The sequence below is a fragment of the Anas platyrhynchos genome, chromosome 2 (assembly GCF_047663525.1).
Source record: "Anas platyrhynchos isolate ZD024472 breed Pekin duck chromosome 2, IASCAAS_PekinDuck_T2T, whole genome shotgun sequence".
Lineage (NCBI taxonomy): Eukaryota > Metazoa > Chordata > Aves > Anseriformes > Anatidae > Anas > Anas platyrhynchos.
The window spans coordinates 142,127,572-142,140,712 of NC_092588.1; the positions used below are offsets into that span (position 1 = coordinate 142,127,572).

The window sequence follows — 13,141 nt, forward strand, 5'->3', positions numbered from 1 at the left end:
TGTGAGATCTAATGCCTCCAACAAATAAATTCTGAACGGAACAGAGAAAAGTGCTTATTTTGGTTCATAATGTCGATGTGCATGATGGTAATGAAATTTCAGCGTAGATGTCAACAGCACTGATGCGGGGTTTTTTGAGTGGTTGCAGTTTTAGCAAGTGAAGCAGTATAACTGCCCTTGAGGGGTCTGTGTCCTTTGACAACAAAACAGAAAAATATTGTGTTCTGCAAATCTGCTGCTCTGCTGTACTCCGAGAATGGGAAATATAATCTGGTTTAACAAGCACTACTGTTCTCATAATATCAGCTGAAGAGGATTACATGAGAATCAATTTTATGTAATTAAACTCCTCTGGCACAAATAAAAATTGTTTTCTTAAAAGAAAAAAAAAAGTTAGGAAAAGAAAAGGCTCCATGAGTACAGCATTCCCCTCTCCCTTCTTGCAGAGCAGTTGTTAACCTCCTACACTAAATGAAAAAGGTAATTGAAACAAATCTTGGGAACTATCACACTCCCACTGGTGCACAGTAACATCTTCCTGTATTCAGTGTTTAAAAAGTCCATCAGAAATGGAAAACTTATTATAAAAGTTAATAGATGTCTTGTTTTGGGTTGTTCTTTGGCGATGGATAAAACAGAACAGCAGAGCTTGATGCAGTGCTGCAGTTCCCACACCTTTCCCTTGTGCAAGTTGATAAGTCTTTCTCAAAGCCATGGTGATATTAGATGCATCCTCTGGACATACAATGACCTTCTTGCAGGAACAAAGGAGAAATTGCTTCAGCTGCCCAAACTTAAATTATCAAATGAAGAGGATAAACAAGAGGAAGTATAAATAGAAGAAGCCTAGGTTACAAAGGAAAGAGGTTTCTGTTGAGGGGATAGGATTTTGCCTGCAACTCTGGCTTTGAATGCAGTGATGTTCTCTAATGGTAAATGGAAATCAAGCAGTGGCAGGCCATGCAGGGCTGAAGAGTCAATTTAAAAAGTTTAATATTACCACAGTCTTTTTAATATAACTTGGGGCTACATAAAACCAAAAGTTGTCTCATGGTGCTAATGCAAGGATACAGTACTAACAGGACAGCTCATGCAGTACAGATGGGTTCCAAAGGAAATGGAAGTAAAGACCAGATCCAGAAGACATTTAATTGCTTTACATCGGGTCCATCCCTTTCAATGCTGCTTGCTTGTGTGTTTTCTGCTTCAAGATATTTGAATACATGCAAAATTACAGCCCAGTTATGGATTTATTGCAGCAAAAGTTGCTTTTGTGTCTCCCAGAGATACGCTCTCTTCTTGCCTCTCTGTTTATTTGCACTGCTTATGTGGAAATAGGAACATGCATTGCATGTCACATGTTGCATGGTAGTAATAAGACTCTGTTACTGGACTGTGTAGTAGTCCCATTGCTTTTTCACCTCTATGTAATTCAGCTTCACAATCATCATTACAGCTGGGTCTCCAACCAGTCTTTTTGGCCTGTAGTAAATACTAAAGGAAAGAAAGCATTTGGAAGGGGATTGCTTTCCTGCACAAGTCCAGGGTCCTAATGACAGTATGAGAGTAGTCTGCAAAATATCCAGGAATAAAACTGGCAAAATTTGCCTCCTGTCCTCCATCAGTGCAGTGCAGATTCTGTTTATCCATGTTGTTCATTGTGCTTTCTGGACAGTGAGCCTCCTACCCACAGCCTTGAGTACTGGGCTGTGATACTGGGACAAAGACCATGAAACTATGCTGGTTCTTGCAATGAAGTCTGACGTGTTCGTGTCTGAATCTTAAGGTTGCAGCATTAGTCATCTGTAGTGGCTGGGAAACTCCTGCCTTTGTGCTACGGACAAAGGAAAAGCTCCAGTGATAACCAACACCTGCCTGAGAGAGGAGGAAGATGCACTGCTACTGGCACCTGGGTGAGGACAGGCTGCTCTTTCACCCTCGGAGAGCGATCATTGCAGACAAGAGAAGCTGAAAAAACTGCTAGATGAAGTGCACTCGTGCCTGCACTTCCATCAGTCAGATCTTGATTACACTCACAGTTTGGGAGGGCATCATTTGCCCATTTTTTCCAGCCCCTCTTCAGGCCTGGCAATCAACAAATAATGCCAACTGGTGCCTGCTTCACTTTCTGCACCTGCAGCCCCATCAGCAGACAGCCTGCCTGAACTGAACTAGCACTCGTGAAATAGGTGATGTTTGGGGAGTGGATGCAGTCTGTTACCTGCAGTAAATCTTACTGTGAGAGTTCAGAAGATTCTTAGCTTGCCCCATCAGCATCATGTTTATTCATTCTAATTTTCAATATTGGTATCGTTGCCTCTTTCCCCTGTCTACTGCTACGTATATTAAAGTTCTTATCTGGATAGAAAACATCTGTCTGCTTATACTTGTGCCAAATGTCAAAATTAAGGGATTACCCTGATCTTGTCTGGAGTTGAGGTAAAAAGTGATTGTGTTTCATACAACACAGCTCCTCTGCTGTCTCAGTTTACCAAAATATATATTCAAAGGGAGTGAGATCATATCAGGAGATTCAATTTACTTAGTAGTCTTCTGTCATATTGCACATCTTTGATTTTGTTTTTGAACTCTCCTGTTACTTATCCAGTGTCCCTTTCCTGATTTTCCTCCATGTCATAGAGCAAGTACAATTAATATAAATTGTAAATCTTCTATTTATTGCTGTTTTCACTGAGTTTAGCAAAGTCTTTTCTTTTGGGTAGACAACAATCCAACTTGGGGGGAATGTTCTTGCAAATTTCTGTAAGACTACATAATTTATTATTATTATTATTATTGCTATTATTATTATTATTATTGAAAGGAAGAAGAAATTTTATTTTAAAATAAACTTTATTGATGTTTAATCCTGATAAAGAGATTTGAAGTTTTGAAATGCTTCTTTATTGTGCACACTTTTTTTCCTGTGGAGTCCAAGTAAATTATTCTGGGTCAGGATGTATTTCACATATTCCAGTGTTTCTGTAGCACTTTTCTCAACAGTGTGACCATCTCAACCAGGCTTTAGGGCACTGTCATTACTAAGCTAGATATGTTATCATCCTGAATGCTTTTTCTGCATAATTTTTACCATATTATTTCATCATACACCACTGTTTTTGTCCTATCCATAATGTTTATGTGGGTCATTTTTCTTTTTAAAGGCAAGTGCTAGAGTTTGACTGTTATATCCTTTATAAATATATTTTTATTTTTTTTATTCTTTTCTGTACTTCATAGCTCCAGTCCTGCATCTGATGTAGGCATGTGATCAAGTAGGGGATGGTACAATAGGGGATGGTACAATGAAAAAGTGCTTAATGGTATCAGTTGTGGGATCAAAATTGAAATTTTTAATTCTCAAATACAGATGTGTGTTGTATTAAAAAAAAAAAAAAAAAAGTCCTGCTTTTCAAACATCCATGTGTTTGAGTTTGGAAAGGTGGAATATTTTAGCTGAATTGCAGTTAAGATGGTTACAGATGCAAGATCTACTCTGTTTCCTTTCATCAAAAAATTGTATGTCTCTCTTTTCTAGGTTTGAACGTATTCATACAAAGAAAGGGAACTACACTAAGTCACTAGTTTCAAACCAAGAAGAGGTAGATGATTTAGCTACCCTGGAGGTACTGGATGAGGTAAGAACATCCTTTTTCATGTTTCCTGAAGAAGTGTAATCAGGTATTAAATCACAGTGATGAGCTTGATATTCAAGTTCATATATACATGTATTACCACATTTCAATGTGTAAGTGTACAATAGCCATTTACCTGCTTATGCCAAACATCTTAAATGAGATTTTCTGTGTCCAGAGTGGTTCTAACTCCATACTAAAACTTTCCCTGCAGTCAAAGCCTCAGACTGAGCAGTATAGTTGCACCATTTGATTGACTGGATCTGTATCACTGGATTTTATTCCAGACAAATACCTAGTTTGCCATGATATGTTAACCTGAAATTGATCCAGGTCCAAGAACAAGCACATTCTCGTCTGTTGCTTGGACATCTAGTATTGTCCTAAACTAGCTAACTGTGGCTGTTTCCCAGGCTGGGTTCCCACTGACTTATTTTGGTGTGGAGATGCAGTGACATCAATTTATGTCAGCTGAGGCTCTGACCTGTCAATGCTTTCTGTTGAACTTTTGACTCGGTGGTTGATAGGAATCTCACTGGTTTGTCAAAGGTCAGAAGTGACTCCACTATGTTCAGGGAAGCACGTGTAAGAAAGGAGGGAAATCTGTTGTGTTTATAGCGTAACTTTCAAAACCCCAAAGAAGAATCAGGCCACAGCACATTATCTGCAGGTCATAGAAGCCATCAGTAGTTGTAAACAAACTGTCATTTTTCCTTTACCAGGCTGTTCATAGGCTGGTGCATACTATAATTCACATGCTCCTACCATAAGATTTCTCTGGTACATTGTATCTTTGTCAGTCCAGAATACTAAATGTGGCTTTTGAGCTGGTAAGTTACCTAAAGTGAACAGCTCACAGAACTTCTTCCATCATCCAAGAGCTTAGTAATAGTAGCTTAATGTTTAGTTAATGTAATTGAGCTAATCCAGGCTTCATCTGCTTTACAAAGCTCAGTTTTAAGCATTTTTGTATTAGGTATAATGATATCCTATCAATACTGCTTTTTGTCTATGGCAATGAAGTGCATAAAAAGTCTAAGCAAAAGAGAAAACAAAACAAAACAAAAAACAACAGACAAGCTGAAAGTGTATCCCATCACCTCAGAGGTGAAACATTCTCAAGAAAGTCCTCAGGAAGCCACCACCTAATGACGCCTAAAGGCATCATTTGACTATGTGGTATTTTACACAATCCGATCCAGTTTATAACCTCTTTCATACATGAACGACTGCTTCATAGAACTCCTCAAACCTCCCTTCCAGTTAAATAACCCCATCAAAAGGGCAAAACAGAAGGCCCTCTAGAATTCTGGCTATAGGTGCAAGAAATAACTTTAAAAATGGCAGAAATTGCACTATATATATATATATATCTGTTAATCTGTTAAATATGGACATGGCCAAAAGCAAGGTACTAAAGCTAAAAAGGGAAGAGTTTCTCAAGTCAGTGGAAAAACAGTGTTTTTTCTTATATTTTCCTGTGAAGAGAATGTAACATCTTCAGCTGCTAAAACTTCAGGTTTGAAGTGCATTAAGCAGAACACAATCCTGTGAATAGATGGAGATCTAAATAGATGGAGATGGAGATGGAGAGAAAGCAATTCTTTTTGTAGTCCTATGCTGCTTGTGGTTCTCTTCCAGAGGGAATAAGGTCTTAATATTTTCATATATAACTCATTATAGTCTCGAGGCTGGTTTGAATTTCTTCAGCCAGATGTATGTTCTGTTTTGATTGGAAATCTAACTAGGCCCTTTACATGCCCAGCTATGTATGTAGACTGTTCAGGGTAAGTTTGTCAGTGGAATGGTTATGCCAATAGGAGGGCTTTTTTTTTTTTTTTCAGAGAGAATTGTCTTTGCAGGAGTAGAGACTGATGTTAATAATAGGTAGTTAAATCACAGTAGAGACTGGTTGTTAATATAGGTAGATAAATGATTGCTTTCATTAACAGCATCCAAACATTTGAATAACTGTGTCCTATCCTAACTGGCAGTAATGTTAGGGCAGCTCTAACGGCAGTTATGAACTCAAGCATAAGGTTTTTGCTCGATGAGTTACATGAAGCTGTAGTGTTAGAAATTGACATGGGATTATCACATGACAAGCTTTGATTAATGGAATTAAAGCACTAATTATTAACTAATTTTTCTACAGCCATTTGGGGATCTGTAAATGTGTATTGTTCAAAGAGAGATTGAACACAAGAAATTATAAATGTCAGGGTGTTTGAAAGTATCAGAAAGATCACTTCTGATCAAGATCATTTGTATTCCTTACCATTAATGCCTTCCATCTCTTTTCTACTCACTCATTGTAACTACATAAATGTTTTGTACATTTTCCTAATATTCCTAATATTCTTTTTTTCTTTTTTTCCTTTTTTTTTTTCCTGTGAGTCAATGTTCCTGTTCTTTCTCCATCAGAATACAGTAACAGAGCAGTTGCAGAAGGGTTATGCCAAGGATCAAATCTACACATATGTTGGGGACATTCTCATCGCTGTTAATCCGTTTCGGAATGTAGACATTTATTCTTCACAGGTGTGAAAATCTAGGTTTGGTTCTTTTTCACTAACACTGATTTCCATCAAAATATGAATGTTCATGTTAAATATAAAGTAAGACCATTCTTGAGATTTGCTTCAGTTTGCTCTGAAAAACAGAATTAGCAACACAATAGTTCCTTCGACCGCATGTTGACACATGTCCCTATCATGCTGAATTTCAGCACAGAAATGAGAAACTCAAAGAAATTTATCTCAGGTATCTTTATGTCTATAGTGTAGATCATGTCTATATCATCTCTTAAGTGCAGATAGCTACATCCAAGCAAGTCACACATTTTAATCACTGAATGAAAATGAGATTTTTAGGTCATTGTTCTTTTAATGACTTTCAACATTAATTCTAGGATGAAATAGATTAAACTCAAATTCATGAGATTTGTTGACTAGACCACCACTGAGTGTAAAAACTGCCATGGGCAGTTAGTTTAGAAGTAGTATTTGTACAGATACCTTCATTAATATGGCTGAATCTTACCCCTTTTGTAGAAGAGAGCATTCCTCCTCCTCCATTTCCTGTGGAGAACTTCTGTACATAGGTAAATGGTTGGCAGTAGGAGCTGTGGACATTTCCTCCCAAGACAGCTATTTAATTTTTTAAATTGTATTTAATACAGTTCATAAAGCAACACAGTAAAATTTTAATTTTTGTGAATTTGCCCCCCTGCTATACAAAGGGAACAGACATGAACTCTGGGTAACACAATAATTTGTTGTTAATAATTATCAGTTACTGCAGGTACAGGAACAATCTTCACTTACGTTTAGCCATCAATATCATGCAGAAGAACAAAGAGGGTGTAAAGTATAATTTCATTCTAAATGAAATAAATAAGTAGGTGCTTTATATTTGGCAACACTAAATTTGTTCTAATAATTTGAGTTTTACAGCACAGGGCTGACATCATGCCAAATTGTACTTCATCTTTTTTAGTAGTTCTTATAGTTCTAAATACAGGTTCATGGTATAGCAAGTGCAGTAACAACTCACTCAGAAAGCTTTGCTGCTGGTAACCTCAGCATGGTGTCTACTAATTTGAGAATAGAACTAAACTCCGGTAAGCGCAAAAAGAGATGTTAATGGGACACAGTTAATGTTTTCATTTTTCTTACACTTAGCATTCCAAACTGTATATTGGAGCTAAACGGACTGCCAACCCTCCTCATATTTTTGCTGTTGCTGATATAGGTTATCAGTCCATGGTGACATACAACTCTGATCAGGTAAAGATGAGATAATTTACTTACATCTTCTGCTAGGCTGAGAGATACGTAATGCACTAACACTCATGCTCTTGTTCTCTGCAGTGTATTGTAATTTCTGGAGAAAGTGGAGCCGGCAAGACACAAAGTGCCCACCTTCTGGTTCAGCAGCTCACTGTCCTGGGAAAGGTATGTTTCAAAGGGGATGCCTCTAAGGCTTTGATATCATAGGCCTAATAGAATGACTGAACCTGGTGGCAGGGCACTGGTGGGGGGCCAATACTATAATACATTTTCCAAAGAACTCCTGTAAGGCCAGACTGGAACCTGGTGCTGATCTGTCTAGCCCTTTCTCTCTCATGAAGTAGGTCACATGGAAATATTTTCTGCAAGGAAGTGCTCCCTGCAGTGAGGGTTTGTCCTTGTTTAACTGGGTGTCTTTGAATCACCTAAACTGCATTACATAAAGTGATCTATCCTTTCACTTCCAGCCACAACCAGTTTGCTGTCAGTGGGATATAGTCATTCAGGGAACTGACCACTCTAATTGGACAAATAGAATGTCATTTTTGCATTTCCCAAGTGCAAAAGCAAGCAAAACAAACTAGTCTATTGGTGTGGTGCAGTGCAGCAGTAGGCAGATGGCAGTAGCAGTAGGCATCGATTGTACAGACAGAAAGTAGACTAGTCAGAATGATGGACCACAGAATTGGATAAGCTCTATTGTCATTATTATGATCATATATACATATATATGATAGATGATACATATGATTGTGTGTTATCACTTCCAGCCAGACATTAGTTCTGCAGAATGCTGTATTGTGACAGGCTTCACACTATACACCTGCCTTTTTTTTTTTCCATACAATTTACATAGGAATGGCTGTGCTGACAATGCGTCTACTTCTTCACAAGTGTAGTGGACAGCCAAGTTATGTGTCAGCTTGTGAAAGTCTGGTGTATCAAATGCTAGCTGTATGTGTGTGATGGCACACAATTTGAGAAGTAAAGCCTTCATCTACTGATTCCATTGCATTTTGTTGCCTTCTTGAGTTGGGAGACCTATGTTTCTTTGAGATCCATGGCAAGGCAGGGGCCTATGCACCTGATGAGGAAAATTAATTCGTCAGTGTGATTGATGAAAACTTGAAGACTGCTTTTGTCCATACTAGGCAAAATCTTGTAAATGATTTCAGAATGAACATTCCTACTCCTATGAACCCCCTCAGTGGAGGTATGCCTACATGTTTAAATGGAGGTTTGTGCTCAGGTGGTCATGTGCGAGCTAGCTTTAATGTCGTTCATACAGTTGCAGTTGGAGTGAGAATGAGGAGGACATGGTTCAACACTTATATAGATATAACCTGTAGTTGCTAGCCTGTGCCACAACACTTTCACTGCTGTTGTCATGTACACTAATGAGTCAAGGTAACACAGGTGTGAGATGTGCCTAACCTTGTTACAGATACAGTTTGAGCTGTTCATTCACTGTAACAAACCTGCAAGAAGATCAGATAGGTGGCTGAATAAATGACATATAACACCCCTATTTTGTCATTCTTGTGCAGAAGTTTATACTCAGGCTTGAAGTATTGAAGTAGCCTCCTTGAGATCATGTGCATGAATGTCGGCCTATGTGTCAGGGTTGTTTTGTATTGCGTTCACTCAATGACACAGGAAAAAAGGAGGAACTGTCTTCAGTCCTTCCTTTCTCAGGCCTATATGCAACAGTCTGAAGTACACAAAAGTCACACTTCATGGTGCCAACTAGATGAGGAAAGAAGCATTTAAGAAGGAATGTACTTGAATGATTATCATTAATTTTAAGCAATATCTTTTCATATCTAGGCTAATAACAGGACTCTACAGGAGAAGATCCTCCAAGTGAATAACCTTGTAGAAGCATTTGGAAATGCAGGCACTATCATCAATGATAACTCCAGCAGATTTGGAAAATACTTGGAAATGAAATTCACTTGTGGTGGCACTGTAGTAGGAGCTCAGATTTCAGAGTACCTCCTTGAAAAATCCAGGGTTGTCCACCAGGCAGTGTAAGTATAACAATTATATTTGACCTAACTGGGGTTTACAGAGAAGGCCTACGATACCGAAAATTGTTTCAGGAGAAAACACAAAGAAGAATAAGGTACTGTGTAGTTTTCATTGTTATTGTTTTGTGTATTTGTTTTATATATATATATATATATATATATATATATATATATATATATGTATGTATCTTTTATATATTTATATACATATAAATGATGTATGAATAACTTATAGATCTGTAAGTTAATTGAAAACTACTCCCAGTATTTTTTTCATTATTTCTTGGGTTATTTAAACAAATCCCATAAAGATCCATATGTGATATGTAAACAGAATGTTAGAATAGCTAAAGAATTAAAAGCTTTCTGGTGGTTCTGTTATATATTTTTTTTTTGTGGAAGTTTGAAGTAAATGATTAGTATTGTACTAAGTACATGACTTCAATTTAATTCCTCTAAGTTTCTTCTTGTCTCGTAGATATATTTTCTGCAAAATGTTCATGCATCTAGTAGGATCTGGTTTATACAGGGTCATAGACCAAATACAGTACAGATCCAACTATATTGTGTGTGTATCTCATAATATAAAATAACAGAAAAATTAAATGTTCTTTGCATTGAATTAAAATCATTGGAATTTATTTTCTGTCCCAATATGTAGCACATTCAGGTAAAAAATATTTGCCAACTCTATTTCTGTCATCATAACAACAGAAAAGACAGAATTTGAGACAAGGAATCTTGTCACTTTTGTAAATTTTTCTCCTTACTGATCTTGTCTCATTTCTACTCTTTTCGTAGTTCTGCATGACCTTGTTGTCTGTTGTATATTGTGATATGAAGGACTTCTAAGTCCCACTGGCAATGTTTTAATAAATAATTTAAAGTTAGAGGCAATTTTATGAAATGCTGTTTTCTTTCCCCAGCTGAACATAAACACAGAAACCACTTTTTCAGAATAAAACTTGCTTTTCCCTAAAATATCACTTTTTTTTTTTCAAAGTGTTATTTATTTATTTATTTTCTGTCACTGCCCGTTGGTATTTATATTTAGCCACATGCTAAGACAGGAAGTCAGCAAACCATTTAGGTGCCTCAAATGCACTTTAGGTATCTGTGTAGTTATCTGAATTCACAGGAGAATGCCACTGAACATAGCATGAAAACCACTGTAGGAGGTCAATGCTTGAAGCACCAGCTTCCGAGGGTGCCTGAAGCTGTTTGTGTTGAGCAGAGCTCTCCTCTTTGCTGAGCTGTCTGTGTGGCTGGTCCATATGGCCATGCCAGCACAGAGAACTGGCATGGAATTCTTGTACCTGCATTGCATGTCGGAATGATTTTTTGCAGAAAGACCATTAATTACCAAAAAAATGGGATACCCAAACTCCAGACCCACTTTAAATCCAGAGATTTTGAATCTGTGTCTCCCACAAAAGAATACACAAACCATCAGGACACGCTGAGGTTTCACAGAATGTTCCAAGTGTGGCTGTGCAACCCAATTATCAAGGCACTGAGAGGGAAGATACAAGGATCTGCTCATGCTCCTTGAATCGATTTGTTATTTTTTTCCTACTAATGACAGTCCACAGTAAAATACACCAAAGTTGGCACCAAGCTTGATTTAGGCACCTCTGTGCAAGAGCAGTGCGCTGGGCTCTGAATCCATGTCACAGAAGCATGTAGTGATGCTCCTGAGACACAGGTCTCAGCTCATGCAGAAACCAGAGGTTTAAATACAATTTCTTTTTGCTCTTTCATAGTGAGTGACTTGGCCATCTCAGAGGTCAGTGGTGGCTGTGAATTTCCACATAAGCATTGATTTCCTGCTCAGAAAATGCACAGGAATCTTGTCTGTGCAAATAAGCCTTCTGTCCTGGGTTTGGACACCTAACTTAAAGGCAAAACGTTCCAAGTCATAAGGCTTTTTACTGAATGTATCCTTATGGGCTTTCTTGGTTCATGGCTAAAGGACTCAAAATATATTGGATTAAGTTAATCAGGAGTGTACAGCTCTCCCATGGTCAGAAGAAAAAAAAATGTTAACGAAAGTTAAGCAGCCCATGTGATGTGGGTGGATGAGCAATGTAAACCTCGGTAATAAAGCCTCTTTCAAAGTCTTATGTAAATTTGTGTGAGCCTTGCCTGTTACTAAAATAACACTTAATAATAGCATAGTATATCATCAGTAAATGTAACATAGTTAATTTACTAAACAAGTTTGTTCCTTCTATTGTTTCAGAGGAGAGAAAAATTTCCATATTTTTTATTATATTTATGCTGGTCTGGCAGAAAAGAAAAAACTGGCACATTACAAATTGCCAGAATATAGACCTCCCAGGTAATACAGTTTATTTTTACATAAATTGATTACAAAGAAGTTTGGTGGTGTTGAATTATTGTCCTCATTTAAATTCTAACTCTGTATATGTCAACTCTTCCAGATATCTGCAAAATGATCATTTCAGAATAGTGCAAGATTTTATGAACAATAGCTTTTATAAGTCTCAGTTTGAATTAATTGAACAGTGCTTCAAAGTCATAGGTTTTACACTGGAGGTGAGTGCTGATAACCCTTTTAAAATGAATTTTAATGACTTCTTTAAGAAGGAAAAGCTTACAAAAATAATTCTAATCGTCATCCTTGTTATTTTCTTACTTTAGCAGTAGTGTGTTTACATTTAATGATAGTACATGGTCAAATTACTGTTATCTTGCTACATATAAATTTTTAAGGTTTCAAGGCACTGATAAGCTAATAAAATGGTGTTAGTCAACAAGACTTCAAAATCAGCTGAGTAATTGGGAAAAAAGGCTTTTGCAAATTAAATGCAAAGAAAATGTTGTAACTGTTTATTAGCCTATCATTTTAGGGATGTGAATATGAGCTTCATCTCTGTTTTAAGATGATGTCCATAGTGAGAGTTCTAAAAATTCACTGAGATTATCTAATTTTTGATGAACTTAATAAATTTTCACTACTCCAGGGGCAAAGTTGAGTGAAGTTTTTACATCCCTTTAGAGTGAATCTGATCACTGAACATTAACTGAAACCATTCTTTGTCATCTCATATCATTGCTCTGCTGGCTATTAAACCCCTCTCATCAAGTTGTTTTTCATGTACTTGTAGTAAAAAACAGGCCTTTGTGTTTATAAAATAGGATGCAAGGAAAGGAAACCCCATTCTGCATCCTAGTTGTTTCCTCTTAGAAGAAACAGTTCATCATGGCTGTAGTTTACGACTGATTTTATTAATCACAAATGACAGTAGGAGTATGAGCTGTACAATATCTGTGAAATATAAAACTAGTGCTGCAGAATGGATGCATGTTTTAGTTTCTTTAACAAAACCATATGTTTTAAGGAGCTTTTCACATAAGACTACTGTGTTCATTTGAAAATTTCTATTTTCCCTCAATGTAAGTATTTGAATAGCAAACAGAACATATTTATTCATCTCATCTGTTCATCTATACTCCTTTTGCGTTAAGCTGCAGTAACAGCAGAGTTCACAGTCTTTCTCCTCTATGTGTTTATTCACAACTGCACTTAGTAATATCACACATCCTTTCACACCTGTACTTCCAGTGTTACAGAAGTAACCTGGGAGGATATGCACTGTTCAGCACTGATAGCGGTTTTATCGCAATGCCAAAGACCTTGATAAGCCCTAATTAATGCCGT

General features: G+C 37.2%; 1 protein-coding gene across 1 annotated transcript in view; it reads left to right on the top strand.

Annotated features, from left to right (window-relative positions):
- MYO3A (myosin IIIA) overlaps positions 1-13,141 on the top strand; it is a 119,213-nt gene that overhangs the window by 51,254 nt on the left and 54,818 nt on the right. Inside the window, exons 10-16 of the mRNA XM_072033714.1 lie at positions 3,539-3,638; positions 6,060-6,176; positions 7,319-7,423; positions 7,508-7,591; positions 9,254-9,456; positions 11,699-11,797; positions 11,901-12,015. Coding sequence (XP_071889815.1) covers positions 3,539-3,638; positions 6,060-6,176; positions 7,319-7,423; positions 7,508-7,591; positions 9,254-9,456; positions 11,699-11,797; positions 11,901-12,015 — 823 coding nt within the window. The remainder of the gene's footprint in view (positions 1-3,538; positions 3,639-6,059; positions 6,177-7,318; positions 7,424-7,507; positions 7,592-9,253; positions 9,457-11,698; positions 11,798-11,900; positions 12,016-13,141) is intronic.